Raw genomic sequence first — 18,397 nt, 5'->3', positions numbered from 1 at the left:
TGATATATCAACTGCTGAAAAACTTTCCAAAGGTCCGGGGCCACAAGCTAACAGCTACAAGGCTTGGCCATGCCATGGGTATGACCAACTTTCTAGCTATGAAGTCTACTACTCGCACTTTCTCTTTGTTGTCCAAGGACGCGACAATTCAAGCATGTAAAGAGCTATTGAGCTCGGATCACCCCAATTATGAGCGAAACAGACGGCTTCTCGCAATGTTCAGGTATTACTTTCTGGCTCGGGATGCCAAAGAAGACAAGGTACAAACAGATATTCTCACTACATTCTCCCACTGCGACGGGCTATACTGTTTAATCCACACTATCCATGTGGATTCCACCAAATTCTCTTCAGCTCTCTGCAGTCTAGGGCTAAAAGATTTCGGGCCAAGTGCAGTCTGTGCAGTTAACTTTTAGATGTTTTGCAGCGCCTCTCTTGGCATGGATCATAAACATACCTATTAACATAAATGAAGTGGATGAGGAACAAGGAACCTCGAAAGGGAAAAGGAAACCCGTGAGCAAGTAGAACCCACAGTCACCAAGAAAAGAAGATCAAGGCGAAAGTGATGAAGGATACAGTGAAGTCTCTACTCTCCTTGCCAGTTTCTGAGAGACAGCAGACTAGGGTACATCTTCAGCGTCATACGGCTACTGCTACACCTGGTTCTGCTGTGCCGACACCAGTGTCTACTGCCGCTCCTCAGGACAGGATGGTCAATTCACCCTTACAGGATCCTCTTCCTTCTTCTCCCATCTTCACTCATACACCGGTCAACATATCACTCGCTGCATCTACAACAACAATCTCGGGAGGCACCTTCTACACCGAGTGTCCCTACTTCTAGCTCGCCGGTTGTGCCACCATCTGCACCTACTTTTAGCTCGCCGGCAGTGCCACATGTGCGCCCTCCAGCATCACATCCATCTGAGGGATCTTGAGGTAGGACCGACTCCACTTCTCTGTTTCAGCTTTCAGAGAAGTTGCTTCAAGACTCCAGAGCTGCTATTGCCACCATCGAGCTAGGCGTGGAGCAGCTAGCTGCAACCCACCAGCATCACTCCGCCACATACGCAGCTATGGAGGGATCCCTGCGAGTTGCCGAGAGTGCCATCGCAGATCGAGATGCAACGATTTTTGCACTACAGCAGGCATTGAAGATAAAGTCGAGAATTATTGATGACCTCAAAGCACAGGTGCAAGGATTTCAAGAAATGCTTATGTATGATAACAGGCCTACCCAGGCTACTGTGGGATATGGATGGACTAGGCCAGGGATACAGGTCCAAAGTCCAGCCACCTTTGCAGCGCCAGCAGGTCCCTCTTAGCCCTCTTAGGAGTTCATGGGACACTACCCACAGCCCCAGGTCCAGTACTTCACTCAGCAAGAGTCTCAGATCCAGATGGCACACATGCAGAGCCAGAGTTTCCTTGCTGTGACGGTGTTACTGGTGCACACCGCCATGGTTGCGTTACTAGGCGTCCGGAGTTCACTTCAGGGCAGGTACTCCCATCCGCTGTGCAGCAGATGGCTGCTACAACCACAGGAAATCAAGGTATGCAAAGCACAGGACAGCAACCGCATGGTTACACTATTGATCTGATCGCTCCTCCCGATCCGGAAGCTTCTGGAGCAGCAGTGGGGACGACCCTTTCCCTTGGGTGGCAGGACTGTGCTCTTACCTCATCTTTCATGGTACATATAGTTACTTTTGCAGTTTCATTCAGTTTTGGCTCACCGAGACGGTGACCAGTCTTGTGGCGGGCAACTTGTAGCCTGCTACAGTGTCACTTCACAGGACAGGCAGTTGGACAGTTAGCTACAGTTGGTCTGGTTCACACTGGACGGACCCTTTGTCTGGGAGTGACACGTGGCAGGGTACCTACGGTGGTCTAGTGGACATCGTGGCCAGGTCACACCACCACTCAGTTTGGAGATAGACTTAGCTGGCTGGACATTTATGGGCCATTGGTGGCTCTTATGGTTGTACATATCAGTAGTCGTTTTGGGAGAGAGTGGGGGTTTTTATCTTGCACGTAGTCGTCTAGAGAGTCTTACACAGGGCACTGCTTCACCATCCCTGCACATCTGAGCCTCGACACCCCATTTGTACCTGTGAGTCCTGGGGTTGGAGCGGAGTGTGCTGCCACGCCAGAGTCTGTACATGGTTCTTTGAGCTAGTCGAGTCCACATGTTCTGGTCCACTGTTGTGTCTCTGTTGTTATCCATTGTTTCTGTGTTGTTATCCGTTGTTTTTGTGTTTCATTCTGTTGAGAGTTTTCATTTGTTTGAGTGAGATTGTCACGCTCATTGCACTGAGGGGCACCCACACTGTAGAGAGCACGACGCATTATCCGCGCTACACCTTGCCTTTGCTTGCATTTCCCCTTTCTTTACTCTTACTCTTACTCCTTTGTGCATAAGCATTCTTCTTTTCTGTCTGCCTCTAACCATGTTGGCAGAGCTGCCTCCCTCTCCACTTGCTTTCCTCCTGATTTCTTCATTCAAGATAGAACCCCTAACACCATCAAAGGTCAAATTGGGGTTATTGGACAACGAAACCACCAAAGTTTCCATGACTCAGGTAAGGTCATAAGCAAGAAGATAGCTTTTAGCTTATCATCAAAAGGGGGCAAGCGAGAATCCTGTAACTGCAACAAAGTACCTGCGAACAATGACAAGTGCTCTGCCGCGCTCTTGGACTCGTCTAGTTGCATTCCCTGAATCCTATCTTTCCAAAGATCAAAACCTATTCCATTGAACCTCCTAATCTCGAAGAGGTTCTTCACATCCGAAGAAGATGAGGCCATAGTTGCACGAAATAAGAGGGATAATATGCTAAATTTTTGGGCAAATGCGCAAAAATCGAGGAGTATAGCCTCACAGAGATGTACACTACAAATCCAAATGGTCACAGGAGCAATTTGGGCAAAATAGGACGATTTGGGCACAATTTAATTTCTGAAATTTATGCGCAAGAAATTTTAGCGAGCGAATTTGTGCTCGAAAACAACAAATTTAGTTGTTTTTAACATCAGAAGACATACATAAGGCTAATACACAACCTTTAGAAGCATGTAAGCGCAAAAGCCCCAATTTGTAGCATCAAAATTGCATGAAATTGAGCCACAGATGGTCATACATCGACAAAATTTTGTCAAATGTGCGTGGATTGCATCTATTTGAACTTTCCCCAATGTAATCGCACCATAAAAACACTTGCAAAAACCTACATAAATCTGAAATTTGCTTAAAAGGCCTGTTTGAGGGCTTGTTTTTCGGCAAATTCAGGTTTTTCGGGTAGCGGGGACTTAGCAAAAGTATTCCCACACCTTAATACATCATTTGCAAAACCTGTATTTTGCTGTCATAACCTGTAATTTCCTGTTTTTGACCTAATTTCAGCCTGTTTTAGGTCAATTTTGGTTGCCGAGAGCTCTATAGTGCCTCGGGACGAGTCGTTTGGCGAGGAAATTGCAAAATCTCGCGTGAAAGTTGACCTTCTTGGCTGAAATTCAACGTTTGCAGGTTTGGGGGCAAACCCTAATCGGGCTCTGATACCAGTTGATGAGCGCGCGGCGGTGTGTGCAAGTGATAGAGCACGCGAGGAAGTGCAATGTGTGTGCAGAGGGGTGGCGAAGGCCAGCAAGAGAGGAGGTGCTAGCAGAACGACAGGGAGAGAGAGAGAGGGCACGCTATGTTGTTGGGGAATAAGTGAGTGAGCTAATTGAAACTCACTTTTCCCTTTATTATTTGTACCAAATTTATAAGTTAGTGGCCAAGTTCAATGTGAACTTGGCCAAAGGTTAGTAACTTTAAAATATACATTAAAGGGGGCCATTTGGGCCTTTAACCCAACACAAGACTTTTGGGAGAGAGCTGCTTTAGTACCACCTACCAACATTCAAAGAGGTGTCACATTACAACAGGCAGATATTGTTCGAGCCCATGATTCATCCATCCATCACCGGCCACATACTTAATGGGTAGTTTACTTGCAACCTTCGGTTTATTTTGAAAGTATTTCTTTATGTTCCTTTTTTTGCTTTTAGGATAGCCAAAGAAAACACTCATATACTCTTATCTGCCTCAAAAGTTGTGCTTGGCCTTTAGAAGGCATTAATAGAGCTTTCTTTCTTCTTACTTAATTTCTTTCTTTCTTTCTGTTATGCTTTGATCATTAGCCACTTATTGCTAAGAGAGAACACACCACATTGCTGATTCTTTTTTATAGCCTTCACCCTGCACTCGGGGGATGTTTTAATATACGAGCACACACAAATGAATAACACTAAGTAAACAACTTTGTTGAATGAGGTTTTCATCATATTGTATGTTTAATTGTTTGGACAGGCTTTGATGAAATCGATCACACACACATGAAGAGCATTAAGTAAATAAGTTTGTTGAAAGAGATTTTCATGATATTGAATCTTTAATTGTTTATACAGGCTTTGATGAAATCAGGTGACACTGAGAAAGTTCTTATATATGCAAATGTTTCTAGGTGAGTTTTATTGTAACAAATTGATCTATTGAGTGGCCATATCTTCATTCACAATTGATGTTTGAGGCTTGTTTATTTTGTGCAGACAAAAGCAACTATATGTGCTTGCTGCTGGGTATTTGCAGACTCTAAATTGGCACCATGATGCAAATATCATGAAGAGGATTGTTCAGGTATGCTCAAGTTTCTTATTTTTGTGGGTCTATGTGTTAATCCTGAAAAGTCCTGATGTTTGCAATCCAAGAAATAGATTCTTAGATAGATTTTTCACATGGTTTAGAAGGTTACACTTTTGCTGTCATTGGGTAAGCCCTGCCCTGTGTGTGACCCTTCTACTCTCTCATGATGTCATGGATGAAGTAATCCTTACTTTATCACGAGGTATGCTCTCTTTTTTTTTATCTTCGGCCATGTAAGGCTCTAGCCTTTTCAATGAAAGAATGAGTGCTGAGAGAACTTTGGATCTTTAGTTGCCATGTCTGTACAGGAAGCCATGGCCTACACTTCATAGCTCCATGAGAGCTCGCTTGAGGCTGATGCATTGTCTTTCCTTGAGTCCCTTTTGATTGAGGGTGATTCCAACAGCAACCCACTATCTTTAATGCTGCTCCCAGGGTTCAATTGCACTAACTCAAGGCCACAAGTTGTATTGCCCAGGCGATTCATCTTCAACCCGTGAGAGATTCCTGCAAGTGACCACTATTATTGTTTGTGCAAGAAAATCCTGATCGAGGAGGTGCTTCAAAACATGGGGATGATCATAAGACTACTGATCAGAGACTACAAGACCATTACTGAAGCAAAAATCTCATTATTCAGTGGAGATGTTGGAACAGGCTAATCAGTTGAATTTTGCTGCTTCAGATAATCATGCATTAGTGCTGCTTAGCATGAGTTCTAATCTATCTATGCTAATCAGGTGTAACAGATCTATTTCTCTTGAGAAGTCCATCTCAGTTATAGAAACGATTCGGCATGAAAGCAAAAGCATAAGCAGGGTGACTTTAGATGGACGGTTCCAGTTTCTTCCTTTTGGTCTCTCTAAAGGCTGTTCACACATCCCTGTCAAGAAGGGTACTTTCACTCCTTTTGAGAGCATCAGTTTTGACAAACTCGCTCAGAAATTTCTGGTTCGGCCCCTACTCTATGTATGTAGAAGCAGTGCTAGATATTGCAGCTTCCATGCCAATAAAGCTATATAATGAATGTGACATTAGCAAATTTAAAGCACCACAACAACAATTTGTAAACCTGAGGAACTAGACACTATGATTAACATTTGGCTTAAAGGTAAGCTCATTCCATATGCTTACACTCCATATGCATAGGCTTCACTTTATTGGTAGGAGATTAGATCCTATAACTTTGGTCTTCTAGAGTGACAACCAGTGGATAGTGATTAGGTGTCCAGGATGAGATGCAAAACTGACCCTTGGCCCTGTTGATCATGTGGAAGACCGAGCCTGCAACATAGGCCCTCAAGCTTTCTTTCCATAGAGTCCATCTGCCATGTAAACTCACTGGTCTGTCCAACATCTAAAGGTATGCAGTGTTCTTCCATTCTTGCCATGGGGTCCCATCTGACCCTGATAAGACAAGCACTTTTCTCTCTCACCTGCCTTCAAAATCTTCCACCTTGTTAAAGACACCTCCGGAATAACAGTGTCTTGGACCTGGCTCACATCTCTCCATAGTCTAGTTCCCTCTGCTACAGAGCCCCAGCCGTATCCAAAGACCATCTTCCCTCCACAAACTAGAGGCAAGGGGAAGGAACACCATTTGGTGTCTCTCTGGCGTCTTTGAACATTCTGAGCAGCTGTCCCAATCCACAGGAACTCCAAGAGCGGTGCCACTTGCACCTCTAGAGTGAGTGGACCACGCTTAGAAATGGTCTGACAACAACAACTGAAGGCGAGCATCCAGGTCACTGTCTGTAACTTTGATCTCTTGCAATGCTATGTTGTTTACCCTATTGAGCTTAAGCCAGGTAACTAAGCTACGGGCCATAGTGGGATCAGTTATACCATTGATGTTTCAAAAACTACACCTCCAAGCTATGTGGCTCTCTCAAAGTGTGAATCCATGGGCACTGAGAACTTGTCTTTGCCACGTGCTCGGGGCATGTTTAGGCTCAATTGAGCTCCAAAATAGCTATCAAAAATCTATTTTTCACATACCACCCATAAGGAGATTTTGAGGATGATAATCCTCTAGAACACCTAATGGGAATACTTTCGAGGTTGTGTGCGTGTTGTCGTAGCAATTGGAACCAGAATTTGCCTTGAAAGTGTGCGTACATAGACACGGACAAAAAAAAATCAGCTCTCTAAGACTCACTTGCACTCTGCTCCTTCTTCCTTTCGATTGCCTACTGTGTGAGATCTTCACTACTACATGGTTTGACAGCACCACCCACACAGGGTACCAAAACTGTGAGGTATCAACAGGATTGAAGTTCTTAGTCCATTGAGCAGACATGAGAGTTAATTACATATCACCCACAGCCTTGCACTCAGCATGTTGGAGGTCAGTTTAGCGATTTTGTTTAAAAATCAACTAATAGTTTTTGGGGAAATCTTGAATTCTCTCCACTTTTGTGCCTCTGGGCAGCCATTGAGCACTCATCCACAGTTCGAACTGTCTAAGCATTCGACGGGGAACTTTTGCACCTCTGGGTGGCCATTGAACAAGCAATCATTGTCTTAGAAATTTAATGGGCGGGCCATTAGGAAGGGAATGGGGTCTAAGAGGACCTTGTAACTTGCCATGCGACTATGGAGGTTTAATAAAATTTTGACAAATAGGTGTATGGCATGTGTGCAAGAATGTTCGTGTGTAAGAGAGGTGTACGAGTGGTCAAAGGATGCAATTTTCCCCCTAAAAGAGGAGGGCAATTTTATGATTTTCGAGATTACCTTACTTCTAGTATATAATCTCTAAATTTTAGCGCGGAGATTATAGATTTAGAATCGACACACTGACCCCTTTCCATAGATATGTTATGTGATATAGTTTTTCACACTAGATTTCAAATTTCATTTTAGAGGGAAAATTTAAGTTTAATTTAAACAAGTTGTTGTAGCCTGTTTGCATCCAACAATTGTCGATGCTCACTTTCATACTACTAGAGGGTTGACTTCCTCCTAGACCTCATCTCTTCCTAAAGGGAGATTGGCAAGCGGAGAGGATTGCGCAAGCATCTCCATTGCCTAGTCTTTTGTGAATGTTGGTGGGTGAGGTGATCTTGGATATCTGTGAGGACGCTGCCAGTAGTAGTTCCACTCTCTCCTAAATGGAGCTTTTGAGGTAGCCGCTCAATGCCATATATGACGTCTGTGCGGAAGAGGTGGAATTGTTGAGGAGGCTTTGCATAGAGTTTGAAGGGAAGAGGTCTAGAGGGGTTTGTTTCCAAGTTCTGAGGCAATGGGGGGGGACAGGGTGAGAGAAGGTAAGTTTGAATCAGTGAGGAGCGTTGAGGAATGAACTAGGTGAGGAGTCACCATACCCACAAGAATTCCTCCTGGAAGGTCACACGCCAAGTTTTGGTGGTTTTAACAATATTCACTCCATCACAATGAACCTCACTAAATTGAAGGATGCTCTATAAAGTATCAACTGGAGCAAGAAGGAAAAGCTGAGGACAATCCCAAGGATGATGTTAAGGGCCTCGTCACCTGCTGGGGACAGCAATCTGATGAGCTCATGCGTCAAGGATGTTACTGCTAGGATGTAAGAGATCTTCAAATTTTATTGCTGTGATGAAGTGGAGGCCATCTATGAGTGTCTTTGCTTTGATGATAAAAATAGCACCACTATTGTACTTTTTTTCAGGTTCATTTGTTATAAGTTTCACTCACATCACAGTTCATTTGTTATTAGTTTGGCTCTTTCTTTAACTTCATTACAAAAAGATTTTAATTTCCTTCATACTTATCATGGCTTAGATGTATACAAAAGCTGGAGAAATGGAATTGTTAGGTTCCTTTTATGAGGCTTGTGCACAAGTTGAAATTGATGGTTTCCGGGACTATGAAAAGGTGAAATTCATGCAGCGAGAACTTTGAAGAAACCCTTACGGAACATCATAAAGCAGTTAAATTAGTTGAGGTGTAATGTAGATACTTTTCACTGTATTTGAGATAAATTGTCTCTTCTCAAAGAATATGCTATTGGTCTCTTGTTGATCTCTAAATCTAGGCCCTAAGTGCAATGAAAGAAGCCTGGAAGTTCTTTTCGAAGGTGCAAAGTCCTCGTAGAAATGGAAAGATGCAGTCCTTGAAGATTCGAATAGAAGAGGTGGAGAGCTTTGTACAGGTGTGAGCATCGTTCGTCAATCATTAAAGATAACTTTAAATTCAAAGCAGTTTCGGGATGGAAGTCTTATCCACTTTTGAACTCGACTGATGTCGAGAATGCTTATTCAGTTTCAATGAGCAGTTTTCTGAATCTATTTGAGAACTTGTTTGGTGATTTTGAAATGGACGGTATCTGTTTTAAAACCGGTCTTGGTGCCTGATTTGAACTGTTTGACTGTGGTTTTCATACTGGTTTCAATGCTTGGTGATTTACTCCTAGGTGGAGTAGTGAGAAATGTTGTTTTGGTATTGTATGAACCTCGGAACGACGCAAGCGGGATGTCTGGGTTTTCCCCGAATCTGCAAAATTGAAAAATTTTAACTCCCCAGACATACACTTGATTGATATAACGTACCATATTTAAGATTTAAGTAAACAACTTTGATTTGGGGACTCGGGATGATAAACTACCCAAGAAAGTTATATACTAACCCATCTGCTAGACAATCTTGTATTCAGATATATGTTCACTTCACTAAGCTACTTTGCTTTTCTGATGCTCGCATTAACTTTTACCCTAGCTCTATTTGTTGGATTGAACAAAATTCAGATTCTGCAACTCATTACATCATTACTACTTCTCGAAGATAAGAGGAGATCAAAACTAGAAAGGGTCTTTAACACATATCGATTACTAATCCGTCGCACCTACCAACAATCAATTACTAGTTAATGTGTAAGGTATTTTGGTAAGTATTTGTTTGTATCAAATGTTTACAAATTGAAATGGTTGAAGCATTACTCTCTGGAATTGTGTTAGGTTCGATTCCAATAACCCTAGCTGGATTATTTGTAACTGCATACCTTCAATACCGACGGGGCGATCAATTAGATATTCGATGAATATCTAGTTAGATATCGTCCTAAACAAAAGGGATATTTTGGGATTGGGAAGGTAAATGAATTAAAAATATATATGGCGAAAGCCCCCCCCCCCCTCCCACCACTATTCCTTTCGAGTATTTTCTGTCCGTATTTCAAAAACAATTAGCAGATGTGGAAGATCGCTTCTACAACGATAATCTTTAGTTCTACGTCCACTTCAATTTTGGGGCGTATCGCTTAAGCAATCCCTAGCAGTAGGCACGCCCTGCAGGATTCGAACCTACGACATCGGGTTTTGGAGACCCGCGTTCTACCGTACTGAACTAAAGGCGCCTCTTTCTGGAAGGGGTTACTTTGACCTATGAAGGAAGTGGGAGTTGCAGCATCTTTCCTCCCCAGCGTGAAGGGAAGAAAAAAGTGTTGACTTCCCTTTTTTTTTTTGTAGGGAGAAAGGAGGTAGAGATCAAGTAAGTGGGGCAACAACTGTCACCCCTGCCAGTTGTTCCACGTATAGGAGATAGGGATGACGGGATTTGAACCTGCGACATTTTGTACCCAAAACAAACACGCTACCGAGCTGCGTTACATCCCTTTTGGTTGTACTTGATACCATCAACCCCTTGCTTGTTATTCGATCCAATTGATTATAATCTTTTCCCACGAATACTGGCTACCGTCGAAGTAGGAATGCATTTTTTGGGAAGCTGCTAATCCCTGCCCTCTCTTTATTTTAATTCCCACTTTTCATTCTCTACACCACTTCTCGACTTAGTATTCTGGAGTCGGGTACTGGAAAAAACTTTATTCTTCTTTCAAGTAAATGTGAGAATTTGATTTAGATATAGTTAGATTTTAAGTAGTAAAGCTGGTGAGGATAAAGGCAAGTAGGTAGGGAAATAAAAAATTGATAAGAAGGAGGATTCCAATGCAACATGTAAAAATATATCTTTCCACAGCCCTGTTGTAGCTACAATATGGTTTGGCTTACTGGCTGGTTTATTAATAGAAACAAATCGATTCTTTCCGGATGCTTTATTATTTCCATTTCCCTAACTTATTGTTATTAACTAAACCAAAGGAGCCGTGTAGGAACCATACGAAGTGAGAACTCTATGGTTCGTCATACACGTAATAATGACTCAATTTAGTGATGGGAGTGTTTAATCTATTTACTTCATAGGTCGAAACTTCGTAAGTAGTTCGTTTCTATTGCTATGGATCTACATGCGACCCTCACCCCCTCTTTTTGGGGAAACTAATTAAATTAGAGTACATCTGATTCCATGGCCAATACTAAAGATGCAAGGGTAACTATTGCTTTGGAATGTACAAGTTGTATTCAGAGAAAAACCAGTGGAAAATCCGCGGGTCTTTGCCGATACACTACACGTAAAAATCGTCGTAACACACCCGCTCGGCTGGAGTCAGAGAAGTATTGCTTCCATTGTCACAAGCATACCTTGCACAAAGAGTCGAAGAAGTAAAAAAAAAAAAAAAAATTGCAATTGGTTCGGAGGGAATTGATATCCAACATAAGTAAATATCGGTAGTTACAAAGAAATATCATGAATAAATCTAGACACTCTTCCCGTAGGCGTTCTCCGTCCATTCGTTCTGATGAAACTATTGATTACAAGAATACGAGTCTACTTCGTCGATTCGTGAGTGAGCAAGGCAAAATATTATCAAGACGAATGAATAGATTGACCTCGAAGCAGCAACGTTTGATAGCTACGGCAATAAAAAGAGCCCGCATCTTGGCCTTGCTGCCCTTTTCAAATAACGAAAGTTAGATTATTAAATAGAATAAATTAATCTCTAGCAGATTCTTTAACTTATCAAATGAGCATTTACCGCGAAACAGATGCAATTCAAGGTAGTTTTGAGTTTTGTTGAGTCAAACCGATCGATATCTACGAGGTAGTCTGTCCTTCCGCCCCCCCCCCCCTTTTTTTTTACTACGAGAAATACGTAACTCAATTTGGAATTTGGTTTATTCGCCTCTCTTCTGTCTAAATGAGACTTAGAGAGGCGTAACTTTACCGCCGCGGATCATCAAATTTTTATTTTGCTAACTTTTTCTATGATCATAGAAAAACAGTAGGCATCTGGAGTAGCGATTTGAGCAAGTGTCTTGCGATTCAAGGCAATCCGATTTTTGTACAAACTATGAATTACCGAACTGTGGGTAATTCCATCTCTCCGCGCTGCTGCATTAATCCGAGCAATCCAGAGACGGCGAAAGGCTCTTTTGCTATTATTTTTATCTACATAAGCATAAGCTAAAGACCTACCCCTTCGCTGGTTTGCCGTTCTAAACAATTTTGAATGAGCCCCCCGAAAACCGGACACAAAATCGAGAATGTTTTTGCGATACTTCCGAGCCACAGATCCTCGTTTTACTCTAGTCGTTATACGTATAGCCTCACAAAAATCTCAGATTTTCAATAAAAAAAAAATAATCTATTGATTTTCTAGTTCTTCCATTTCTTTAAATAGTTTTACTTCAACATCCGTAACTAGAGATGTCAATTTTGGGAGTGATAAACTCCGTATCTTCAAAGCATAATTACTCAAATAACTCATTGAAGTTTTTGAAACCCCAACCGCAGATTTCTACTTTGCTTGTTAAGGGTTTCAACGCCACATACCATGTATCCTTCAAACTAGTTGCCTCATGTTCTGCCGAGGGGTGTAAGTAAGTTGCAATACCTTTTTCCTCTTTTTATTCTTACCTCATGTGAGAATTAGATATTCCAATGGCTTTTGCTACTCCGGCTTTCCTTTCCGCAAGTACTCCGATACTCACCTTCCCGCCTACTAGGCTAAAAGGCATACGTTGTACCAAAAATGTTACAGATTCCGATGTTTCCGTGGTCAATTTGTCTTGGCAGTTGGATCCCCCCTATATACCGGAGTATAGACTTGTTCCGAGATCGGATAAGTGGAACTACTGTTGGTGGGCCGCACGATCCCCAATATTTCACTCAGCTTCTTGACGCTTTTTGAATCAGATTTCTTAGTTGATAAAGGAAATCATATGTATAGTTGCGATATTTTATCCGGGGGTTAGCAGAATGGCTGACCCTAGTTGTTGCCGCCGAGGTGTAATTGGCAAAGTAGGTGTGAAAGTTGATACCACCAGCCCAGCCCGACTTCGTTTGATAACTAAATTTTTATTATTACCGATTTACCTCCACCTTCCCAAATTGAAAAGATCGGGTTCGCACCGATTTCAACCACGAATTGCTATTTCCCATCGAAACAGGTGGATTATGAATTTTTTTACCACTTCATCTGGTAGATTATCCTGCAGCATTGATCTCCAAATAGTTTAGGTTCTCGATCCAAACAAGTCACACATACACCCTAGTACACACTCCCCGCCGTTGGGGGCACCCACGAAGAGCGGGGGATTTCGTCCCACTCTCCAGCCGTTGCCTCGCCTTCCTAATAAGTTGTTGGTTTGTCGGCATGCTTGAAAACGCAGAAGATTGATCCGGTTTGAAAGATTCTCAACCAATTGGTAAAATTTGACGCATTTTCACACCCAATAAGACCTTTATATTTCCGACCTATCAGAAATAACTTTGCAAATCTGTTTCTATCTGCTTCTAAAGGGGTGAATCATTAACTTAAAATACATGAAACTGCGAAGAAAAAAAAAATTGAATTTCGGGTAATTTTTTTTTTCAATGAATCTTCAGCGTGAAACATTTTCCACCGCTACTAGATCCGCAACACCGTAATCCTGGGCTTCTTCCGCTGACAAAAATACATCTCTTTCCATGTCCTCGGAAATTAACCACAAAGGTTTGCCAGTTCTTTGGGCATAAACTTTGGTTATACAATCACGTAGTTTCGACGCTTCCTCCGCTTCCATGACACATTCTCCAGCCTGTCCGTCATAATATGAACTAGCGGGTTGATGAATCATCACCCTGATTAGGTGACTCTGATTAAGTCTAACTGTACAAGCAGATATTCTGCATACGGCTACCTCATACAACTGCAGTTTAAAGCCAACGAAGTTTGCCTACTTTGATAAATTTATAAGTAAATAAATAGAAATCTATAACTATATTGATTTCTATTTAGGAATTAATCGTTCTTTTGCAGGCCTTTGCTTACTTCGTTGTCGGTCCCTCCCTCACTCTTTCCATACTACATGTATGAAATGGCATTGTTGTATTTCACCATCCTTCCCTATGGAGTACTACGATGGCTCCGTCACTTAATTGCCTTTGCAATCCCGAAGTTTGCTATGTATACCCCCGATGGACGAAGGAATCAACACTGTTCGAATCCCAAATTCTGTTTTTTACTGGAAGGAGAAGAAAAAAAAAAGTTAGGATTTTGATACACCATATATCTTATATGACTTATGACGCTAAGATATATTGAATTTAATCTATGGCAAATCTAACACGAGTTAAAAAGATTTCCTTGATTCCGTTTATCTTTTCAGTACTTCGCTATTTTAATTTTAACTAAATATGTGTGGTGTGGAGAAAATCACTAAGTACTGGTTGCCATGCTATTGTTACCTCAATCGAGCGAAGGCAAAATATTAATTTAGACAAATCATTGGCGCCAAGCGTGGGGCAGTGCTATACGTCTGGTAATCTCTCCTCCAGCCGAAATAGAAGATCCCATTGAAGCGGCGAGTCCCATGCAAATAGTATGTACATCTGGTACAACAAATTGCATCGCGTCGTAAACAGATATTCCGGCTAATACTGCCCCGCCGGGGGAATTTACATACGAATACATATCTTTGGCCTGATCTTCGCTATTTAGATACATCATGATACCAATAAGTTGATTGGCAATTTCGTCATCGACTTGTTGACCTAGGAAAAGAAGCCTTTCTCGATAAAGCCGGTTGATCGGGATAGGTTCCCCCCCCCCCGGAACCGTGTAGGTATTGTTGGAAACATACGGCTCTAATGGCTTCCGCAAGAGGAAATAGGAGCAGGGTGGAGGCGCGGGAAAGGATGGATTTTTTCTACACCAAGTTTTCAATCCTGCCCAATTGGGGCAATCTCGCTTTTTCGTTCAAGTTTGTCTGGCCCGTTTGTTTTGAACATCTTGAACTACGTTGCAACTGGCAGTTGGTGCACCGATTGTGCCAAATTCTTCCCCCCGCACCAATTCATTTCTGTCCGACATTGAGGCCTTCCTTCTAATACAAGGAATCCTTAGGTTCATTTACTACCCCGAAGGGGATAAATCTTGATCACTACTCGTACATATGGAACAAGTAGTTTTTCTCTCCCTCCATTTCATCTATTTTCACATCTCATAGGTTCAAAAAAAAAAAAAAAAAACCTGTTCAATGTTCAAATAGATAAATAATTTTTTTGTTCCGCTATTGTTTCGCACGTATCTTTGGCACGATCGATCTTTGGGATCAAGTGACCGGGGCCTAAACGACTTGTTCATTTCAACTAGCCATAGATTCCGACAGCTAACACTTCAATTGGCAGATTCTTTTTTTTTTTCCATCCATTTGATTACTGGTGGAATATTTGATTTCAGCATGGTAGGTACAAGTCAATTGGCAAAAAAATGGTGGAGACGGTTCCACCGGCCTCGACATACCCGACAAGTTGGACTATACGTCAACCCAAACTGCATCCTCTTTCCCGGGTAGACGAAAGGGCACTTTTGGAACACCAATTGGCATATAGAAATTATCAAAACGTCTTGGAGTTACCTCTGAATTGTGGGCGTAAGTAGGAGTTGGGTCGATAATTATTAAGTTATTTCACATTGTAACACGTTTTACGGCATGGGTCGTTAGATCTCCAATTCTGGCAGATATTATCTAATCCTGATGGGACCAATCCTTACGTTGTTACATGGGGAATGAAAATGCTAAAATATTCACGCCTCCATCCCTATCCGGGGGGGGAGTTGCTGGCTTGTCCCGATGCAGCTACATATTTGGTACAATCAAATAGGCAAAACAAATAAAAATTAGGTTTCTCGTCGAAGATTAAAAACATTGTTCGTTTCCCTCCCACTCTGTCGCTCTAACTACGAGCCAGAATATCTTTTTTTTTTTTAAGTGTTTTGTACGGCAACCTCTCTCTCATTTCCCTAGGATGTAACCCTATATTATATTGCAAGAAAGTTACGCAGTGATCAGTTGTCTCCAATATTCAAGAAAGGGGTTTTTCACGGGTTTGCCTTGGTATCGCGTTCACACCGTCGTATTAAACGACCCCGGTCGTCTAATTTCCGTACATCTGATGCATACAGCTTTGGTCTCCGGCTGGGCGGGCTCGATGGCTTCATATGAATTAGCGGTTTTTGATCCATCTGACCCCGTTCTCGATCCAATGTGGAGGCAGGGTATGTTTGTCATTCCCTTTATGACTCGCATTGGGGTATCAAAATCTTGGGGGGGTTGGATTATCACAGGAGATACCTCAACAGACGCGGGTATCTGGAGTTACGAAGGCGTAGCCGCAGCTCATATCATACTATCTGGCTTGCTGTTTCTAGCTGCTATATGGCACTGGGTATATTGGGACCTGGATCTATTTCGTGACGATCGTACGGGAAAACCATCCCTGGATTTACCTAAGATATTTGGAATTCACCTATTTCTTTCAGAGAGTACTTTGTTTTTCATTTGGGGCGTTTCACGTAACTGGTTTATTTGGTCCCGGCATTTGGATCTCAGATCCATACGGATTAACTGGAAAAGTGGAACCCGTAGACCCGGCTTGGGGGGCTGAGGGCTTCGATCCATTCATTCCAGGCGGAATAGCGTCGCATCATATAGCAGCAGGAGTGTTAGGTATACTCGCCGGATTGTTCCATCTAAGTGTCCGCCCTCCCCAGAGGTTGTACAAAGCTTTACGCATGGGAAACGTTGAAACCGTATTATCTAGCAGTATTGCCGCCGTCTTTTTTGCCGCCTTCGTAGTTTCTGGAACCATGTGGTACGGATCCGCCGCCACTCCGATTGAATTGTTTGGCCCTACCCGCTACCAATGGGATCAAGGATATTTTCAACAAGAGATAGAAAGACGAATACGATTAGGCGAAGCTGAAAATCTCAGCTTATCCCAAGTTTGGTCAAAGATTCCGGAAAAATTGGCTTTTTATGATTACATTGGCAACAATCCTGCGAAGGGTGGATTGTTTAGGGCGGGTGCAATGGACAACGGAGATGGCATAGCTGTCGGTTGGTTAGGTCATGCCCTTTTCAAGGATAGGGAAGGACGTGAGCTGTTTGTACGCCGTATGCCAACCTTCTTTGAAACATTTCCGGTCGTCTTGGTAGATGGAGAAGGTGTCGTAAGAGCTGATGTACCATTCAGACGAGCGGAATCAAAATACAGTGTTGAGCAAGTGGGTGTAACCGTAGACTTTTTCGGTGGCGAATTAGATGGCGCCAGCTTTAGTGACCCTGCCACAGTAAAGAAATATGCTAGGCGTGCTCAATTGGGCGAAATCTTTGAATTTGATCGTGCGACTTTAAAATCGGATGGTGTATTCAGAAGTAGTCCACGGGGTTGGTTCACTTTCGGTCACACCACATTTGCTCTCATTTTTTTCTTTGGCCACATTTGGCATGGCGCAAGAACTTTGTTTAGAGACGTTTTTGCCGGCATCGACCCCGATTTGGACGCCCAAGTTGAATTTGGTGCATTTCAGAAGTTAGGAGACCCAAGTACCAAAAAACAAGCCGTTTAGAGGATTTCTTCTTACAGATCCCGTCGAACTCGATAATTAGGGAATTCCTCTTTCTCTATACCAGTTACTTGGCCGGATCAAAGAAAAATTGGATCGAAAAATATTTCTTTTTCAAGATTCAATTAATTACTTTAATTGAATAGGTTTAACCACTTCGGATTCAAGCTGATGAAATGAAATTCTACTGGAGTGATACCTACTAATTAGTACGAGAGAGATTTTTTAAAAACACCAATTTATTCCCTAACCCATGGAAGCACTGGTTTACACATTTTTGCTGGTAGCCACTTCAGGTATAATTTTTTTCGCAATTTTTTTTCGAGAACCTCCTAAGGTGCCTAACAGAGGTAAATAAACAAAAGATTCCTTTGCCTCAACCTAGAAAATAGACACACATTTCTGTCTTATCAACGAAATTGTCGAGACAAGGAAAATAAGATTAATTGGAGACCTTCTTCTCCAATTTATGGAGAGGAAGGTCTCCAATTAATCTTCATGTTCTTCGAAAGGATCTCTTAGTTCTTTGGACGGTTTACCAAAAGCGGTATATAAGGCGTAACCGGTAAAGCTAACAAGTGAACGGGATAAAAAAGTAGTGACCAAAGTTGCGGTTTCCGTTGCCATATGACCCAATAGATTTTAATTACCACTCGGTATACTATTATACAAAGTCAGCAAATTTCAACCAGTTGAGCAGGGTCTATGGCTACGAAAGTTCTTGATGAAACTCCTAAAGGGAAACCCAAAATAAGTTTTTTAGGGATGGTTTTGAAACCGCTCAATTCGGAATATGGGAAAGTTGCTCCTGGTTGGGGAACTACTCCCTTGATGGGATTTTTCATGGCTCTATTCGCCATATTTCTAGTTACTATTTTGGAAATTTATAACTCCTCCGTCTTGTTGGACGGTATTGCAATTAGCTGGTAAAAAGGACCGACCCAAGCCCCGCAGCTGCAAAAACAACAGCTGGGGACTTGGTAAGAGACATCGAAAAT

At 42.3% G+C, this 18,397-nt stretch overlaps 1 protein-coding gene across 1 annotated transcript; it reads left to right on the top strand.

The window, feature by feature from the left end:
• The first annotated feature begins 4,456 nt into the window (after positions 1-4,456).
• LOC147417205 (uncharacterized) lies at positions 4,457-8,843 on the top strand. The gene is made up of 4 exons (XM_086507835.1): positions 4,457-4,508; positions 4,594-4,681; positions 8,453-8,545; positions 8,706-8,843. Exons 1-4 carry the CDS (start codon positions 4,459-4,461, stop codon positions 8,826-8,828), a joined length of 354 nt encoding a protein of 117 aa, XP_086363961.1. The 5' UTR covers positions 4,457-4,458; the 3' UTR covers positions 8,829-8,843.
• Positions 8,844-18,397: the final 9,554 nt, after the last annotated feature.

Source organism: Adiantum capillus-veneris, unplaced genomic scaffold (assembly GCF_014529385.1).
Source record: "Adiantum capillus-veneris isolate H3 unplaced genomic scaffold, ASM1452938v2 Hic_scaffold_325, whole genome shotgun sequence".
In the NCBI taxonomy this organism is placed as follows: domain Eukaryota; kingdom Viridiplantae; phylum Streptophyta; class Polypodiopsida; order Polypodiales; family Pteridaceae; genus Adiantum; species Adiantum capillus-veneris.
This window is presented reverse-complemented; position numbering and strand designations above follow the sequence as displayed.